We start from the raw sequence: 16,454 nt of genomic DNA, 5'->3' as shown, positions 1-16,454 counted from the left end.
ACGGAGTAGAAAGTTCTTGGCACATGAACATGGAAAAATGTGACATGATCACATGATCAGTAACTCCATACAGTCTGGATACAGAGTTCCTAGAACTGGATAAATATCTTAAATATACTGTCTTCAAGATTACAAAACTCACAGTATATTAAAGGGAACTTCCACTGATTTTTCAAAATTTCAATCATTAAAATGTAAACAAAGTCATTCAGTGTTCGATATGAAATGGTTCATTGTAAAGAAACTTGCCACTGCAGATTTCTCTGAGGTGGTGGTGATGGGAAGCAGGGTTCACAATGTCTACACCACAAATACAGCTATTTTATTTACTATCCAAAACCACCAGTGAACATCCCCCGAGTTTTACATGTGATGTTGATCATGGTAAAATAGTAGTAAAACTTTATTTGGCAGTGTATTCATAACCATTTCATGTAATAACTTTCTGTGAGGGAGGTTTTAGAGGCATTAAACATTTCAGACATCTGGTTCCTATGACCATCACTGTGAACAGTTTTGAATAGGTAAGTTTCTTTAGAACAGCGCACTTCACATCAGCCCAATGGAAAGTCAGTGGAAAGACGTGTTAATGTATCATATGAGAACTGTCTTTTCTCTGTCTATACTAAAATGTAGAGGTCAGGGGGTAACCCTGTACCAGAGTTGGGAAGTACTGATCTAGGTAAAAGCCAAAAAAAATGCCATAATTGTCCACTACATTTAAATACAGGCCTGATCTGTCATACTTTGTTTTAAAGGCAGACAGTATCATTTTTGGTACTTCATTTTCCTCTACACACACACACACACACACTTTTTGAAACTGTTCATACCTTAATAATATAGAACAATTATCTTTTAAGAAAAAGAGCAGCTGAACATGTGGACACAAATTGGTTATCATAAGCCAGCAGTATCAGCACTGCACATTTAATAATGTTGGACAGTTGCCAGAACAATCTCTGTGGAACAGTTCCCCTCCCCCCTATAACAATGGGACTTGGGAAAATTTCTACCATGACTTTCCAGCTGGTGACAGGAAACCTGGTACAGAGCTGTCATTTATAATCCCCCCACCACATTTGCTTTTATTCCTTAGTGGAGATTTACACAGTACTTTCCATTCATTTAAATTTATTCAAGAAGCATCAGATGTGTAAGAATACTACATTAATAAGGTATATATATGCGATGGCCTTCCTGCATAGATTTGACAAACCAGCAAATTCAGTCCTTTCTAGTGCCAAATGCCTCTCTGGACAGTTTCTTTTTCTATATCAGACTCTAGGACAGAAATCTACAGAAAGATTACAGCAAAGAAAAATGAGAGTAAGGCAAGAGCATGTTTGCCAGATCCTCCACTACTCAGAGATGAATCAAAACCATTAAACAAAGAATATTTACAAAATATAGTGCTGATGAGGTTGAGAAATAGCAGAGGTTTTAAATGTGTAAATAAAAAAATAACCCATATAAGGTAAGGTCAATCTCTCCATGCCTTCATTTGTGTTTTCTTTTCATATTAGATAAAAAGATTCTAAATCATTGTAACTGTAAATAAGCAAATTCAAGGACAAATAATATTCTCAATGAACAAGTGCAATAAAAAAATTCTCCTATGCAAATGCTCAAGATGGTTTTAATATGTCAGCGTAGGCGCCCCAGTTTCTGGTTGCATAAGGGGTTTTAAAAATTGCAAGTTGAAAGTAGTATATTTTAAGAGTGTAGACTTCTAGGTGGAAGCTGTTGGTGCTGGAACAGTGTTTGGCCCCCTTTGGCTCTTTTCAGTCTCTGCACTAACCGGCACTGCAGCCAAGAGGGTTGTGGGGGCATCTGAGGACTGAAAAAGAAGGGATACTGAATTTAACTTCAAATGTGTCTGCAATTTATTTTATCATGTTTTGAAACCATGTATAAAAGCAGTGTCAATTAGAAGGAAAATGTCAATGTCAGATTTCTGCATAATTAAATGGTTAAGATGTAAACAAAGTAATTCAGAGTGGTCTGATATGAAATGCTCCATTCTGGAGAAACGTACCGAGGCAGAATTGTTCACAGTGGTGGTGATAGGAGCTAGATGGCTGAAGAATTGTGTCTAAAAGCTACATCAAAAGTTATATGAAATAATTTAAATACACTGCCTGATGCGGGAGACATTGGTTTATGGGAGTTTTGCGATAAAGTTTTGGCCTTAGAAGGCCTTTTAAAACCCATTCATGGTGAAGGGGTACATGCAGGGCTTTGTAAGGAAAAACAGTGCCAAACTTTGCATTTGAACTGAAACCAGTGGTAAGGTTATTCTCTGTTGTTTCTTCTCTAAAACTTATTCAAAATCAACACCTAAAATCAAATTAAACTACACTAATTATTTTTAAATGACAGCACAGTAGTAACATTCGGATTTGCCCTCAGGGGATGTCTGAATTTTGGAACCAATGAACAAACAAATGGTACTCACTCAAGCCATCCTGGAAGGATCAGTTAGTTCCTCAACCAACAGATTTTATTTAAACCTATTACAGCAGTGGTTTTCAACCTGTGGGCTGTGACCCACCTAGTGGTCTGTGTTGGTAATGCAGTTTTTTAAAGCAAAAACTCATTACAATACACATTTAACCAAACAATTTTAAATATGACAAGTATTGATAATTATTTGAAAAAACAAAACATTTATATCAAGCTCATTAATTGTTCTGGCAAAATTATGTATCTAAACCTGTCAAACTGAGCCAGAAGTCCGTTTTCAGCTTTCCTCTTATCAGCCTGACATCCAGCACTTAGTAGCTGCCAAAATCAGTCTTCTCATTAGGTGAGTCAAAAAAAGGAAAAAGGAAAAAAAAAAAATAATAATAAAAAAAAATACACACACACACACACACACACACACACAAAAACATTTCTAACTTTCAGTGTACATTAATATGAAGAGATTTTATTCCAAGAAATTCTGGAGCACTTTACTCCTCCATTCACCATGAAACTTTCACATAATGTAACTACAAAAATGAAATAAGGTTTTGTTTCAACAGCAATGATAGAAAAACTTAGGTTCACTGGTCATTTTGGACAGTGAATAAAATGGCACTAATGGTAATAATATTTCCACTGTAGACAACCCTGGTCCCTATCACCATCACTGTTAAGAGTCTGTATGTTTCTTTACAATGAACCCCTTCACATCAAACCACTCTGACTGTTTACATCTCACCGATTGAATTATACTGAAATTTAATAACAAAACAACGGAATTGTGTTTTGAGGTATATTTGTAGTCTAGCCTACCACACTGGCTGTTGCTTCAGTGCTCTTTCCTTGCCTCTGGGGCACCTGGACACTCTCTCTCAGTATATCTAGAGAATCCAACCTGGAAGAAACAGAGGTTAATAAAACTGAATAGCTTTACAAGCTGAAGGTTGTCATCACATCTATTTCTTTCTTGTCAGACTACAGATGGCTGTAAGTTATGTAGGTTACCTCTTCTGCTGTTTATCACAGAAAGCCTTCACTGTATCGGATTCAGACTGCCAGAACCTCTGGAATAAGGACAGGGTGAGACAGATTTTTAAAAAAAAAAAAAAGGCAGTTCTATATAGAACCATGAACACTCAAACAACAGATGATGAAGAATGTTCTGTAGATTTAGATTGATGGAGAATGTGCTATAGATGCTTCTATATAGAACATTTTTGAAAAGGGTCGTATATAGCACCAAAAAGGGTTTTGCTATTATGATACAAGCTTGTGTAGTAGAACCCTTTTCGGTGCTATATACGACCCTTTTCAAACAGGTTCTAATTAGAACCATCTATAGCAAATTCTCCATAAATCTGAAGAACCCTCTCCAGAAGCAAAGAACTCTTTAATTATGCAAAGGGTTCTTTGAGTGTTCATAGTTCTATATAGAACCATTATCTTTAGCGAAGAACGCTTGAAGAATCATCTTTAAGTCTGTCCAGTCAAAAATGGTAATGGTATTGAGGCTGTATCTGAGAGCCGAAACAGACCACAGTTTCCTGTTCGATGTTTTTGAGGGAAAGACAGTTCTGCTCCAGCTGCCCCAGCTGCTGCACAACAGTGTCCTGGAAGTGTTCCAAATGGACAAGCCTTCACACAGAAAAACAAAAAATAAATGATTCACATGTTCAGTAAGTAGTACCTCACTCTCAGCAAACCACAATGACTCGTGGCTTATTAGAAGCACTTAGAAACATAAAACTGGATTATATGTAATATTTGTGGTAGAGCCTGACAAATATGCATCAGTTGGCCAACATCAGTAAACCAAAATGTTGGCAGAAATACAGACAATTTTTTTTTTTCTGACTTTTGTTTGGCGACCTTGTCTGAATTCAAATCATAATGTCTTAACAGACCAAAACCACAGCTGTGCCACATGGTAGTTTTACCAGAGGAGTTATGTGATCTGTAACAGATTTGGCTGATTCACACACTATAAATTTTTAGGCCGAATGCTCATGACAGTGTTAAGATTTAAATTAAACGTGTCCCAAAACAGTTAATATACGATGGATAGTGAGATAGTGCTAAGTGGTGTAAATGCTAATTACATTATTGTGAGGTTTGACAAACGGTAGAAGGTAATTTACTCCATAATCATAACTTTGACTTGTAAAAACTAGGTAGATTCCATGAAGGCAATGCAGATTCATACAGGTTCTAAACCATGTATCTTGTTAATTGCTCAAATTACAGCACCTGTAGATCTGAAAATGTGAAATATAAAAGGTGTGTCAGCCAATAATTTCCATTATCAGAGTTTCTGAGACCTTAAAACATGAAATCATATTGGTCATGCCCTAATGTGTAGCATTTATTTAACCATGTGCATGTAAGGCCCAACTCTTTCTGAAATAAGTCTTCAAATGTTCAAGTTGTGTAAATTGCAAATGTGCTTTTACCTTTGATTGTGTGCCGTTTGCAGCAGAGAGGTCACATTTTTCTGGCAGTCAGTTAAAGATCTCAGTGACTTTGCTTCAATCTTCTTATACCTGGACTGTGGACAGTAGTGGACCAATTTGCTCTTTAACACTGAACAGGTCAATGCCTTTTGGTGCCATTACAAATTCATGTCAGTGCTGCATTTGTGAGAGTGCATTTCTAGAATGTTTACTTACAGAGAAGTGTTCTCTTAGCTGAGTCTTAAATGTATTAAAGGCAGCGATGACTCCAGAACCCATCTCTGTCTCAGATTCTTCATCCTCCATTAAGGCTTGGGTCATCGTTTCCACACACACACACACACACACACACACACACACACACACAAATTGTCTCTTTGAAGATCACTAAAGGGTTTTAGGATGAGAGAGAGGGGTTGTGCCAGAGGTCATCTGCCTGGACTACAAGCACAACCGATTCTAAATCTCAACTCATCCAGAATGCAGCAGCACAGCTCGTCTTCAATCTCCCCAAGTTCAGCCACGTCACCCCACTGCTGCGCTCCTTTCACTGGCTTCCTATAGCCGCACGCATCAGATTTAAAACCCTTATGCTTGCCTACAAAGCCAAAAATGGACCAGCCCCTCCCTACTTGATGGCAATGGTGAAATCACGAGCTGTTCCACAAGCCCTTCAAGCTTCGAGTACAGCTCGGCTTGACCCGCCATCCTTCAAGGTGCGCGGAAGGCAAGCATCAAGACTGTTCTCTGTGCTGGCACCCAGGTGGTGGAACGAACTCCCACTGGCTGTCCGTACAGCAGAGTCTCTCGCTGTCTTCAAACGCAGACTGAAGACACATCTCTTTATACAGCACTTAAATGAGCACTGAATTAAGTATTGATTATAATGTATTGTACTGCACTTATATATTGTATTGCACTGCTCTGTGTTTAACTCTGTTCCTTTTTCTCTAGGTGTCAATAATGACTTTCTGATTCTAGCAGTATCTGAGCTCAGGACTGGCTTTCTAGCAAACCTATTGGTAACTAGCAAAGATACTTTCTCTGGATAGACAAAGCACTTTTTGTAAGTCGCTCTGAATAAGAGCATCTGCTAAATGCTGTAAATGTAAATGTAATATTGTAATGGCAACCAATACTGTAACTTTCAATACTGTAGATTCTTTATTTCAAAGGCCCAGGTCATGGAAAAATGGATTTTCTTCCCTTTTTTGAAATGAGTTTGCTGTAGTATGCAAACACTGTTAAAGTTTCAAAACATACAGTATATACAGTCCATATATGAAAACTAAGAGGCAAAAAAACAGACCATTTTGAATGAACTGTTATTGTGATGTCAGAACAACCAACTTTTACATGCATCCACCTATTCAGCCTGAAAAGTTTAGCCTGAAGTTATAATGCAGAAGTTATAAAAGCAGTGTTTCAGTTTGGACTGTTTTTTTGAGGCACAATACAGTAATATAAACACTTCTCTGTGTGCAATCTCCTTTAATGGTACAGACTCATTTATAAGCCATCCCATCTATCTCCTAAAACTTTTCAGGAATATTTAAAGGAATTTTGCAGTAGTTGCATTCACTCTAAAGTGGGTTTGAGAACTTAAGACAGTTTATGGGGAACGTTCAGCAGAAAGGTACGGTTCAAGTCTCCCCCTAGTGGCTGTATGTTTAATTCTTCAAAAAGGCAGTATGTCACTGTGTTAACTTGTCCAGCTGTTTTGTCCCTACCTGTAGCACTCTCCAACGAGGTAGAAGGGAAAAGTCTTCTAGGTTTCAGTGTTAGGAAGGAAGACTCTTCTTCCTTCTGTAACTGCGTCTCAGTCACTTCTGAACCCACAGGCAACTCTGTTTATGATAAGTCAATCACATCAAAAGATGTCTGCAGATAAACTGTAAAACACAGTACTGCGATTGCTATTTAATTTCCAGTCAAAACAGCCATTTAGTACAAGTTATTCATTTTTCAGGCCATAGTCCAAAATCCAACAGCTTAAAAATAGCATTTCTCAATGAGGCACTGCAAGGATTTTAGGTATTTCATTCTCTACAGTGCGTAATACTATCAAAAGTTTCAAGGAATCTGGGGAAATATCTGTCATTATGGGCAAGGCTGAATGCCTGTGACCTTCGACCCCTCAGGCACTACACTTACAAACCAGCATTTCTCCAGGAGTGTTAACGACACATGGGCTTGGGAATGCTTTGACAAACCGTTATTAAACATCATCTGGCACTACATCCACAAATGCAAGTTAGAACTTCCTTTGTGCATAGTACAGTCCTTATGTCAACAGCCACCAGAAACACCTCTGACTTCTCTGGACATGAGCTCATCTCAAATCGACTGATGCACAGTGGAAACATGTATTGTGGTCTGACGAGTCAACCTTTTAAATTCTTTATAGAAATAATGAACATTGTGTTGTCTGTAGGGGTGGGGGAAGAATTGATTCTTAGATGCATCACGATGCAGACGTGGACGATTCTGAATGGATTCATTCAACGTCAAAAATCGATTTTCTAAATATTTAATTTATAACGTAATGTTGACAGAACGCAAAGGGCGGAACTTGGAAGTGCAGCGCCTGGACAGTCTGTGGCGGCACATAACAAAAACAACGGGATCAGCGAGAAATCCGACCGGCTCCCTCTGCATTGAAAGCCAGGTTAGATCAGGAGTCACAACACAAATGTTAAGAAGAGCCATTTTGTCCTTTCAACAAAAATCAAACCATCTTGGAAGCCACAACATTTACTGTCCAGTATGTCTCAGTATGTGTTAATGTCCTAGTATAGACTAAACAATATAAACGAAAACGCGGACTTGCTCTGCTTTAAGCTTTAGCTACAGCCGCTTTTCTTCCATCTCCGCCAGAAAACTTTTCCTCAAAAGTTGAATAGTTTCTTGTAAAATGTCTCTCAGCTTTCGGCTGTTTTACGAGGCTGAAGTCGCTTCTCATTCGCCAGGTTCTTGATGAACTTTCCCGTTCCACCTTAAATTCTGACTGAGGCGCCGAAGGTAAACGCGGCACCATTTAAGGTGGAACGGGAAAATTAGAAAGAGAAACGACTCTTTCTTCGCAACTTTTTACTAGTGCTTGACAGCCTCTCGTTGCAGATTTAACGTACCAGGAAACCAACTATGTTGCTTATAAATGCGAATAAGTCCATTCATCTCCAAATGTTCGTCTGTCTTTCTCTTTTCCTTTTTCGTTCGCTACTAGCCAGGCGAAACCTCGTTGCAAGGTGACCTGCATGCCAATTCTCAGTCGTTGAGAAACAGGGCTTTCGCGCTATGTTGCACAAGTCCCGTCTCGAAGATATTTTATTGACACAGTGACCCCCCCTCCCCCCTCTCTCTACCACGAGACCAAAACCGAAGTTATAAAATCACTAAAGAAAACGGGTAGGACAGCTATAATGTGCTGCGTGGACATCCATTACCACTGGATCTTATTTCACCCTAACAGCGCATTTTATCGCAGATTAGTGGCAGCAGCTTCTCCAAACAAGAGCAGTGAATGAGAGCCTTCCAGTTCTCTTGCCACATCACTTCCATTTGTTTTATTAATAAAAGATTTTGGACGTAAATGCATTATGGATCATTACAAATACTTTGCTTTAAAACCACCAAGTCCTCAGACAGTAAGAAAATAGAAATCATGTATAGAAAAAAAAGATGCATTGAGATGCATCGATAATTGTTTTATAATCGCATTGCAGCTCTCTGAATTGTAATCGAATCGAATCGTGAGGTGCCTAGAGATTCCCACCCCTAGTTGTCTGTGCCAAAGAAGAAAAGGACCATCCAGATTGTTACCAGCATAAAGTGCAAAAGCCAGGGTCTGGTGGGTAACTTGCCCCAGTGTCTGTGAAAGCACCATTGACTGTAAAAACAAAGAGCAATCAACTCAAATGAGAAAAAAAATTACAATAAATAAATAAATAAATGATAATAAAAAAATCTATAGTAGTTGAGTAGTAGTTGAATTTACCATTAAGCACAATCAGGGTGAAAAAGTTTGAAAAGCAAGGAAAAGCAAGTTTAAAAAATTTGCCAAGAAAAGGATGCATGAGTATACTGCCCCAACGTTCAGTGAGGCAAAGAGGAGCTCAAAGATCAGCTTAAGAACTGCACATTTGCATTAATTGAATCTAGAGGTTTTTACATTTCCATGAAAGAGTTCCATGACATTAACCAGCTCTGGAATTTTGCAAAACGTCAATAGAACTACAAACGTAATTGTGTCATGGTCAGAAAAAAAAAAGTCAGTGAGGCTACGTTTTCTGTTTTTTTTTTTCCTGCTGTTAAAGAATGAATAAACTGTTTAATGTTTAATGAATAAATTTAATGTCTGTTCTATCAGGATGCACAACCACATACCTGTAGATGTTGATGGCCTTTTGCTTGGAGGAGGTGGTGGTGGTTCTTTACTTACTTCTTGCTCCTGAAAAACAAAAAAAAAATTCTAATGTGGACACACAAATGTTTTAATGATGCTTAAACCAAGCATACATATTTCTGTGCAACTATAGCAAGGTAAGGAAAAGTCAGACTGACATGAATCAGTGGAGTCAGGATAATAATGAAATAGGATCTATTAACAGTTTTGCAGAGAGACTTTGCCACTCTGATAGATTTTTAACATACCACCATAGAGCTAAATGCAAAGTACCTCTATAACTATAACAGGTTCATCTTCTGCAAAAACAGTGTCTTCAAAACTGACTTTATCTTGAAAGCCTGCAGAGTGGAGAGATAGGGCAAAAAATAAAACCCAACTTGAATCAGTTATGTTCATAATTGGTATTAAGCAGTCATAGTAAAAATGAGTTGAATTCTTAAATCTGATCAGTCAACAAAAATTATAAAAAGCATTACATATATAAATTAATGATTTTCCAACAGATCTAAAACCAATTTTACAGAGTTTCTCAAATAAAATTAGGCATAACACAATACTAATTTTTGGTTTCTGCCACAGATACAGATATTTAAACCTTATGTATTGGCCGATACTACTAAGCTTTAAAACTTAAGACAAACATCTAAAAGTAGACAATCAAGACTACTACCTCACTGGAAGAAACACAGCTGAAAACATGACATTGTTAGTGAGCACTATTTCAGGCTAGATTTTTTACAAGATTTGACCAGATCCATTTTTTCCCCTCTGCTATCTAATCAAGTGATTTTCTTTGTCATGTCATGTCTCGGAAAGCTATAATTTCAAACAGGTCTTAAGAGTGATCAAAGACTGAGGTAGAGGCTTTATAAATAAAGACGGGCTAGATGTCCCTCTTGCATGTATCTACTGTCCTTGCAATCTTTATGACTTGCCTGAATCCACAGTTGTCTCTTTGGATGGGTGGGAGGTGTCCAGACTGTGCACTTTAGCTTTGCTTTGAGACCATGAGGCATCTTCAGCCCTCTCCCTTCCCAAAAGTTTACCTTTGGGGGTCGATTCCTTGGGAATTTAAACCGATAACATTAAACACATGCATCCATATTGATCAGTAATGTGTACAGTCTTGAGCCAGATTGCACCAAAATGCTACAGAAATGCCGTAAATGAAATCCAGAGTATTTCTGGAGTATTTCAGCTGAAAAACATGTCAAGTGCTACAACTAAGGCTTAAATGAAGTGGACTACCTTGAAGTACTCATCTTCATTGCTACTACTGGGTGAAGAAAGTGGGAGAACTATAGGGAGAAAAGTATGTAAAAGTAGGTCAAAAGTCAGATTTACTGTACACAGACTACAGAACAGCAGATCTCACAAAACATTTGCTTGACTCACCTTATATTGATAATTAGCTGAACACAGGAAAAAACAAGACAAAAACACATCTGTGTAGATCTTGGCGTCTTAGAAGACTGAAAGTGACATGCACACGTACCTTTGAGTTTACTCTTCAGTCGCGGCTTTTTTCTGGTGTAGTCGTGGCGAGGCGTCTCTTTGGAAGAACGCCTCTCGCTGGCTAGAGCATGGCTGTCACTCTCAGAGTGAAATGGCCTTAGTTTCCTCTGCACAATTAATAAAAAAGTCCATTATATGCTTGGGACATTTAAGGTAGTTGTGATTTCAGTTTCACTCACCTTCTGTACAGATTTCATTTCACTCATGGTGGAAGGAAGAGACCTAACAGAGCTAACAGACCTGAGAAAAATACATATTGCCAGTGCAAATAATTAAAATTTTACATTTAAATTTCACAGATTTTTCAAAAAATACTGCTTAATTAAATGGTTAACATGTAAAAATAAAAAGCCATCCACAGTGGTTTCATGTGAAATGCACCCTTCCAGAAAAACTTGCCAAGTGAGAATCGTCACGGTAGCGGAGAAAGGAACCAGATGTCTGAGACATCTAATACCTCTACTTCACAGACAGTTACTACATGACCAGGTTTGATTGCACTACCTGACATTTGAGACATTGTTTCAAGTTTTGAGATAAGATTTTGGTCTAAAATGTACTCTTAAAATACATGTGTAGCAGAGAGATAAATGCAGAATACTGTAAAGTTAAACAGTCCCCAGTTTACCACTATTTTACTTTTATTAACATCGCATAAAACTCAATGGACACATAGTTTCACTGGTCATTTCACTGGTCACAAATGCCGATATCTCCCACACCATCCTCCACATGGTTTCCATCACTACCAACGTAAATAAACCTGCACCAAGTTTCACAACACTCTGAATGTATGTTTTCATCTCAACCATTGATTTTGCACAAATACAACTGATACTGTCTGACTATCCATAAAACTACAGTGAGGAAATATGGTATCTGAGTTTTGCCTCTGTGTGATACAAAAAGATACTGCTATGGGTTCGAGTTTGATTCTCCTTACCCATTAGAAGAAAGAGGCTGACCGAAGATAGTAGCTTTAGCCCGTGCCACCTAGAGAACAGAGATCTCAGTTAGCAACTTTAACCTTTCATTAAACTTCATATTCCACTCATACATCAAAAAGGCATTAAAGTCAAAAGTTCCAAAATATTTCATTTGAGAAGACCTAATAGGAGAATCTCTCAAAAGAAACATGGGCTAAAGGAATGGCTTCTAAGTTCAGATTAAACAATTAGAAGACTTGAGAATGCATCCCAAGAGAGATACACACAGTTTCGCTCCTTCAAAACAAAGCTGTTTACTTCTATAGCAACCTGGAGGGTATATTATAAAAAGGGCTCATTTTAAATCAAAGCAGACTACAGCTAAACGTATCTTTACTCACCTCACCTCAGGGATACATTTAAAGAGAATTCCATCTAGTTTTCAGAATTTCTGCATAAGTAAATAAGTACCAAGTAAAGAAAGTCATGGTGGTTGTGACAGGAATCAGACATCTGAAGCGTTTAATGTCTTTAAAAGCTCCCTCACAAAGTTATTCATTACTATTTCATGTAATAAGCTTCCTGATGCCCAAGACATTGTTTTGTGATAGTTTTGAGGTATGATTTAAAAATACATTTATGCTGTGAGGCAAAATAGTCCCCAAAGAAAATGTAGTTCTCATATGTATCACTATTTTATTATTATCAACATTACATGTAAATACCCAGAAGACACATAGGTTCACAGGTCATTTTGGATGGTTAATAAAATGGCTTTATTTGTGTTGTAGATCATTACCTCTCCGTTGGTATGTTTCTCTACAATGCACAAATTTCACGTCCTCAAATACACCCCCCAACATAGTACCTGGCTGTTAATCCAATTCTAGCCAACTCAAGAGTTTAAGAATTTACCCCAAGATTCACCTTTATTTGTTTAACCAGATAAAGCTATGCTCGAGGCTCCCGAGTGGCGCAACCGTCCAAGCGTTGGCCCCATCATCAGGAGATCGCGAGTTCGATCCCTGGTGATGCTGCAGCCATCCGTAGCCGGGAGTTCGAGAGAGCACATTTGGCCTCGCTCTCTCTCTCCCCCATCACCCAGCGCGATGCTAGTCAGCGCAGGCGTCTGTTAGCTTACGTAACAGATCTGGCGGTTGGCGCTTTCCTCCGAGCGCGTTCTGCTGTCCAGTGACGTTGCGTGAGCGGCAGTTCGAAAAGAAGCGGTGGTTGGCTTCACAGGTCTCGGAGGAAGCCTGTGTTAGCCTCCCAGCGTTGATAGCATCGTGTGATTGGGGGAGTCCTAACTAGCGGGTGGAATTGGAGACGACTAAATTGGGGAGAATAAAAAGCTATGCTCGAGTTTTTGTCCTTAATGTCAAATCCTCACAGATTCTCTGAGTACTTTTCATTAATTTAGCTTCCACTGTTAGTATTTTGAAAGCCACTTGGATTAGAGAGTCTGTTAAAGGAGTAGATGTAAATTTTTTTGTGGGCTGAATTGGATATGTCCACCAGAACCAGAGTATATTAAGGAAAGGAAAACAGATACTTTGAGCAAAGCAACACGCTCTCCAGCAGTTAAAAGTCTGCACTAAGGACTGCTTTTAAGGACCTCTGCCACACTTATAACTGAACCCCACTGACCTGGTACCTCCACAAAGCAGCCATGAATGTAATAGTCTCTGGCTCCCTGTCATGAGACTTCCCTGATACAGCAGTGAGAAACGAGTGGTTCAGAGTTTCTGACACGGTCACCTGAGGCAATCATATATACATCCACTCACTCGGTAGAAGCAGAGCTCTTAACATAGGCACGTCAAACTTTTAATAAACTTGAATTATGACTGTTTAGTGAACTTGCAGTCAATGCTGTGTGCAGGCATTTGAAAGTGAGTAGTCTAACAGTAAAGCCAGTTTTTGCTACCCATTTAGCTTGTTTGAGATCACTGCATGAAATTCATGTATGTTAACAGGGCTGTTTCTTGCTATAAGTAAAATAAGCAGGCACTTAAGGCCCCCACACCACAAGAGGCCCCGATGAGTATGGACCATTCATTTATCCATTTGTTTAGTTATTTTTCAATGGTTATATGTTGTTTCCAAAATAAGAAATGATGCACATCACAAACACATTTACTTATTCACTGAGTATTATTTTACCATATTTCCCTTAGAATTTGTTAAACTTTATAAACATACAGTCGCATGCAAATGTTGGAACACTCCATGGTCAAAATACATGTTTTAGAAAATAAGTGAAAATAAGACATGCTCTACAGAGAATAAAGTTAAATATAGCATTTTCTGCAGATTTAAATACATAATTATTTGATGAGTTTAACACTTTGGAAAAAACAAAACATAAAATGTGCCATATGAACCATAATGTGTCCCCCCAATATGTTAAATTCATTCAATTTAGCAAATAAAAAGGAATCATGCATGCATTAAACATGCAAAAGTGTGGTCTCTGTAGAGGATGTGTTAACTTATTGGAAATGCAGAAATCAACAAAACATTTAATCTGAACAGGGGCAGTCAAACTTTTGTATTACTTAATTCAATTGACTTAATTTTAATTTTTGCTTTACAAATGTGAAATATGATCGGATTGATTTTATTTAGGACCCAAAATATTATCGTAGTATTACAATATATAATGTATTATGTAATATGTAATGGTGGGAGGTATAAAAAAACACTGTCTCAAATTCAGCTGAAGTCAGTGGGGTTCTTTATACACTGCCCAGAATACCGTGCATGCTATGAGCGCATGTGTATTAACTACAGTTAACTTACCTCTGTGTCTGAATCGATTCTTAGACAAAAACTGTCTTCCGCTTGGATTCTTCTGACTCTGTATGTACCAAAAACATACAAACGCTCTGGTGACACCATTTTGTAAATAGATTCTGTGTAAGAAAAATATCTATACAGATAGAAGCTCACTTAGGTGATGGCAGGTGGCTTGGTCCACTCTGAATTACAAAGGAAACCTGGAGAAATGCAAAGAAATACAAAAGCCACCACAACATTGTGAAAAAAAACTCAATTTATCAGTCCTATCTTGTTTCACTAGAAAAGGTAGTTACGTGAGGTCTTCCAGCAGTATCTGTAACAGGAAGACTGGGGGGGGGGGGCAAGCATCAATGTTTTAGTGATTCATGATATATAAATTTATAAATTGAAAATTGTGGTAACACAAAAAAGGCTCTTCATGCTCTTTATAATTAATATTAAGAACTAAATACCTGGAAAGTTTTGGTGCACTATCAGTCAGAGTAACCGGGATTCCTACAGGACCAAAAAAAAAGTTACATTAATCAAAATGATTTGAACAATTAAGTTCAATGCGAAATATGAATTTTTGTGGATAATGTCACGTTTAACGCACCTGAGTCTTCCCAAACTGATGCGACATGCTGCAAACAAGATGTTCCATAAACAAATGCTTACTTCACACATATTTAGTACCTCACAGGATAAATACCAGTAGAATGTTAGCCTAGGGCTCAGCATGCTTTTTAATTATTATTTACTATATTTTCCTGGTTAAAACATCACACAAAAGTACATATTGTCAGGTCCATAAATATCGAGATGTCAACAAAATATTTCAGCTTTCTACTTCAGCATATGAGAGTTGAAATTAAATAGCTCAAACTGCAGACTTTTAGCTTTTACATCCAAAATGGGTGAACAGTGTAGGAATTACAACCATTTTTATACATAGCCCCCTTCCATTTTAGGGCCACAAAAATATTTGGACAATCATAAATGAAACTGTCATTTTTAAATACTTTACGGCAAATTCTTTGCACTCAGTGACAGCCTAATGTCTGGAAACCACAGACATCACCAGATGCTTGGGTTCTTTGTTCACCAGTGATGCTCTGCCAGGTCTTTCCTGCAGCTGCCATCAGTTCTTGCTTGTTTTTGAGGTTCTGCTTTACCTTCAGTTTTGCATTCAGTGAGCAAAATGCATGTTGAGGTAAGGTGACTGACTTTGCTGCTGCAAAAAAATCTTTGTCTTTTGTCAGCAGTTACAATACAGTCAGTAAATACAAGGGAACCATTCCCTGAGAATACATATCTACAAAATAACAATATCATCATGCTTAGGATCATGAGCAGTTCCTTCCCTTTTCCATACTCTCTCTTTATTCCAGCACAAATCTTTCTCTCATCTGTTTATAAGATATTCCAGAATTGTACTGTGTTTTTTAGATGTTTTTTGACCAACTCTAATCTGATCTTACTGTTTTTTAGGCCTACAAATGGTTTACATCTTGGGGTAAACACTCTTTATTTACACTGTTGAAGTCTTATCTTGATTGTTGACTTTCACACAGACATGTTTACCACCTGGAGGTCTTGATATACCACCTGGAGGTCTTGATATATTCTGAACTGCAGTGAAAGAGGGGGGGGTTTCTTCACCAGGGAAAATTATTCAGTCATCCACCAGTTTTTTTCTGTGGTCTTCCAGGCTTTGGGTACTTTTGATCTCAATAGTACATTCTTTCTTTTTAAGAATGTACCAAACAGTTGATTTGGCCACACCCAACTTCTTCACTATTTTTCCAATGTGTTTGTTTTGATTTTTCAACCTAATGATGGCTTGCTTCACTGGCTGTGGCAGCTCTGTGTACTCCCACTCTAGACATTTTGTCTGCTTATTAT

At 38.0% G+C, this 16,454-nt stretch overlaps 1 protein-coding gene across 1 annotated transcript in view; it reads right to left on the bottom strand.

Annotated features, from left to right (window-relative positions):
• Positions 1 to 1,091: 1,091 nt before the first annotated feature.
• The window catches only part of sycp2l (synaptonemal complex protein 2-like), a 23,930-nt gene continuing 8,567 nt past the window's right edge, over positions 1,092 to 16,454 (bottom strand). The window contains exons 16-34 of the mRNA XM_036560624.1: positions 15,166 to 15,193; positions 15,023 to 15,065; positions 14,864 to 14,897; positions 14,721 to 14,767; positions 14,571 to 14,628; positions 11,786 to 11,835; positions 11,022 to 11,082; positions 10,823 to 10,949; positions 10,576 to 10,625; positions 10,263 to 10,389; positions 9,598 to 9,665; positions 9,306 to 9,369; positions 6,650 to 6,766; positions 5,136 to 5,230; positions 4,920 to 5,014; positions 4,005 to 4,104; positions 3,475 to 3,533; positions 3,283 to 3,364; positions 1,092 to 1,840 (exon numbers count right to left, since the gene is read on the bottom strand). Coding sequence (XP_036416517.1) covers positions 1,733 to 1,840; positions 3,283 to 3,364; positions 3,475 to 3,533; positions 4,005 to 4,104; positions 4,920 to 5,014; positions 5,136 to 5,230; positions 6,650 to 6,766; positions 9,306 to 9,369; positions 9,598 to 9,665; positions 10,263 to 10,389; positions 10,576 to 10,625; positions 10,823 to 10,949; positions 11,022 to 11,082; positions 11,786 to 11,835; positions 14,571 to 14,628; positions 14,721 to 14,767; positions 14,864 to 14,897; positions 15,023 to 15,065; positions 15,166 to 15,193 — 1,413 coding nt within the window. The 3' untranslated portion in view covers positions 1,092 to 1,732. The remainder of the gene's footprint in view (positions 1,841 to 3,282; positions 3,365 to 3,474; positions 3,534 to 4,004; positions 4,105 to 4,919; positions 5,015 to 5,135; positions 5,231 to 6,649; positions 6,767 to 9,305; positions 9,370 to 9,597; positions 9,666 to 10,262; positions 10,390 to 10,575; positions 10,626 to 10,822; positions 10,950 to 11,021; positions 11,083 to 11,785; positions 11,836 to 14,570; positions 14,629 to 14,720; positions 14,768 to 14,863; positions 14,898 to 15,022; positions 15,066 to 15,165; positions 15,194 to 16,454) is intronic.

The sequence above is a fragment of the Colossoma macropomum genome, unplaced genomic scaffold (assembly GCF_904425465.1).
Source record: "Colossoma macropomum unplaced genomic scaffold, Colossoma_macropomum, whole genome shotgun sequence".
Taxonomy (NCBI): Eukaryota; Metazoa; Chordata; class Actinopteri; order Characiformes; family Serrasalmidae; genus Colossoma; species Colossoma macropomum.
This window is presented reverse-complemented; position numbering and strand designations above follow the sequence as displayed.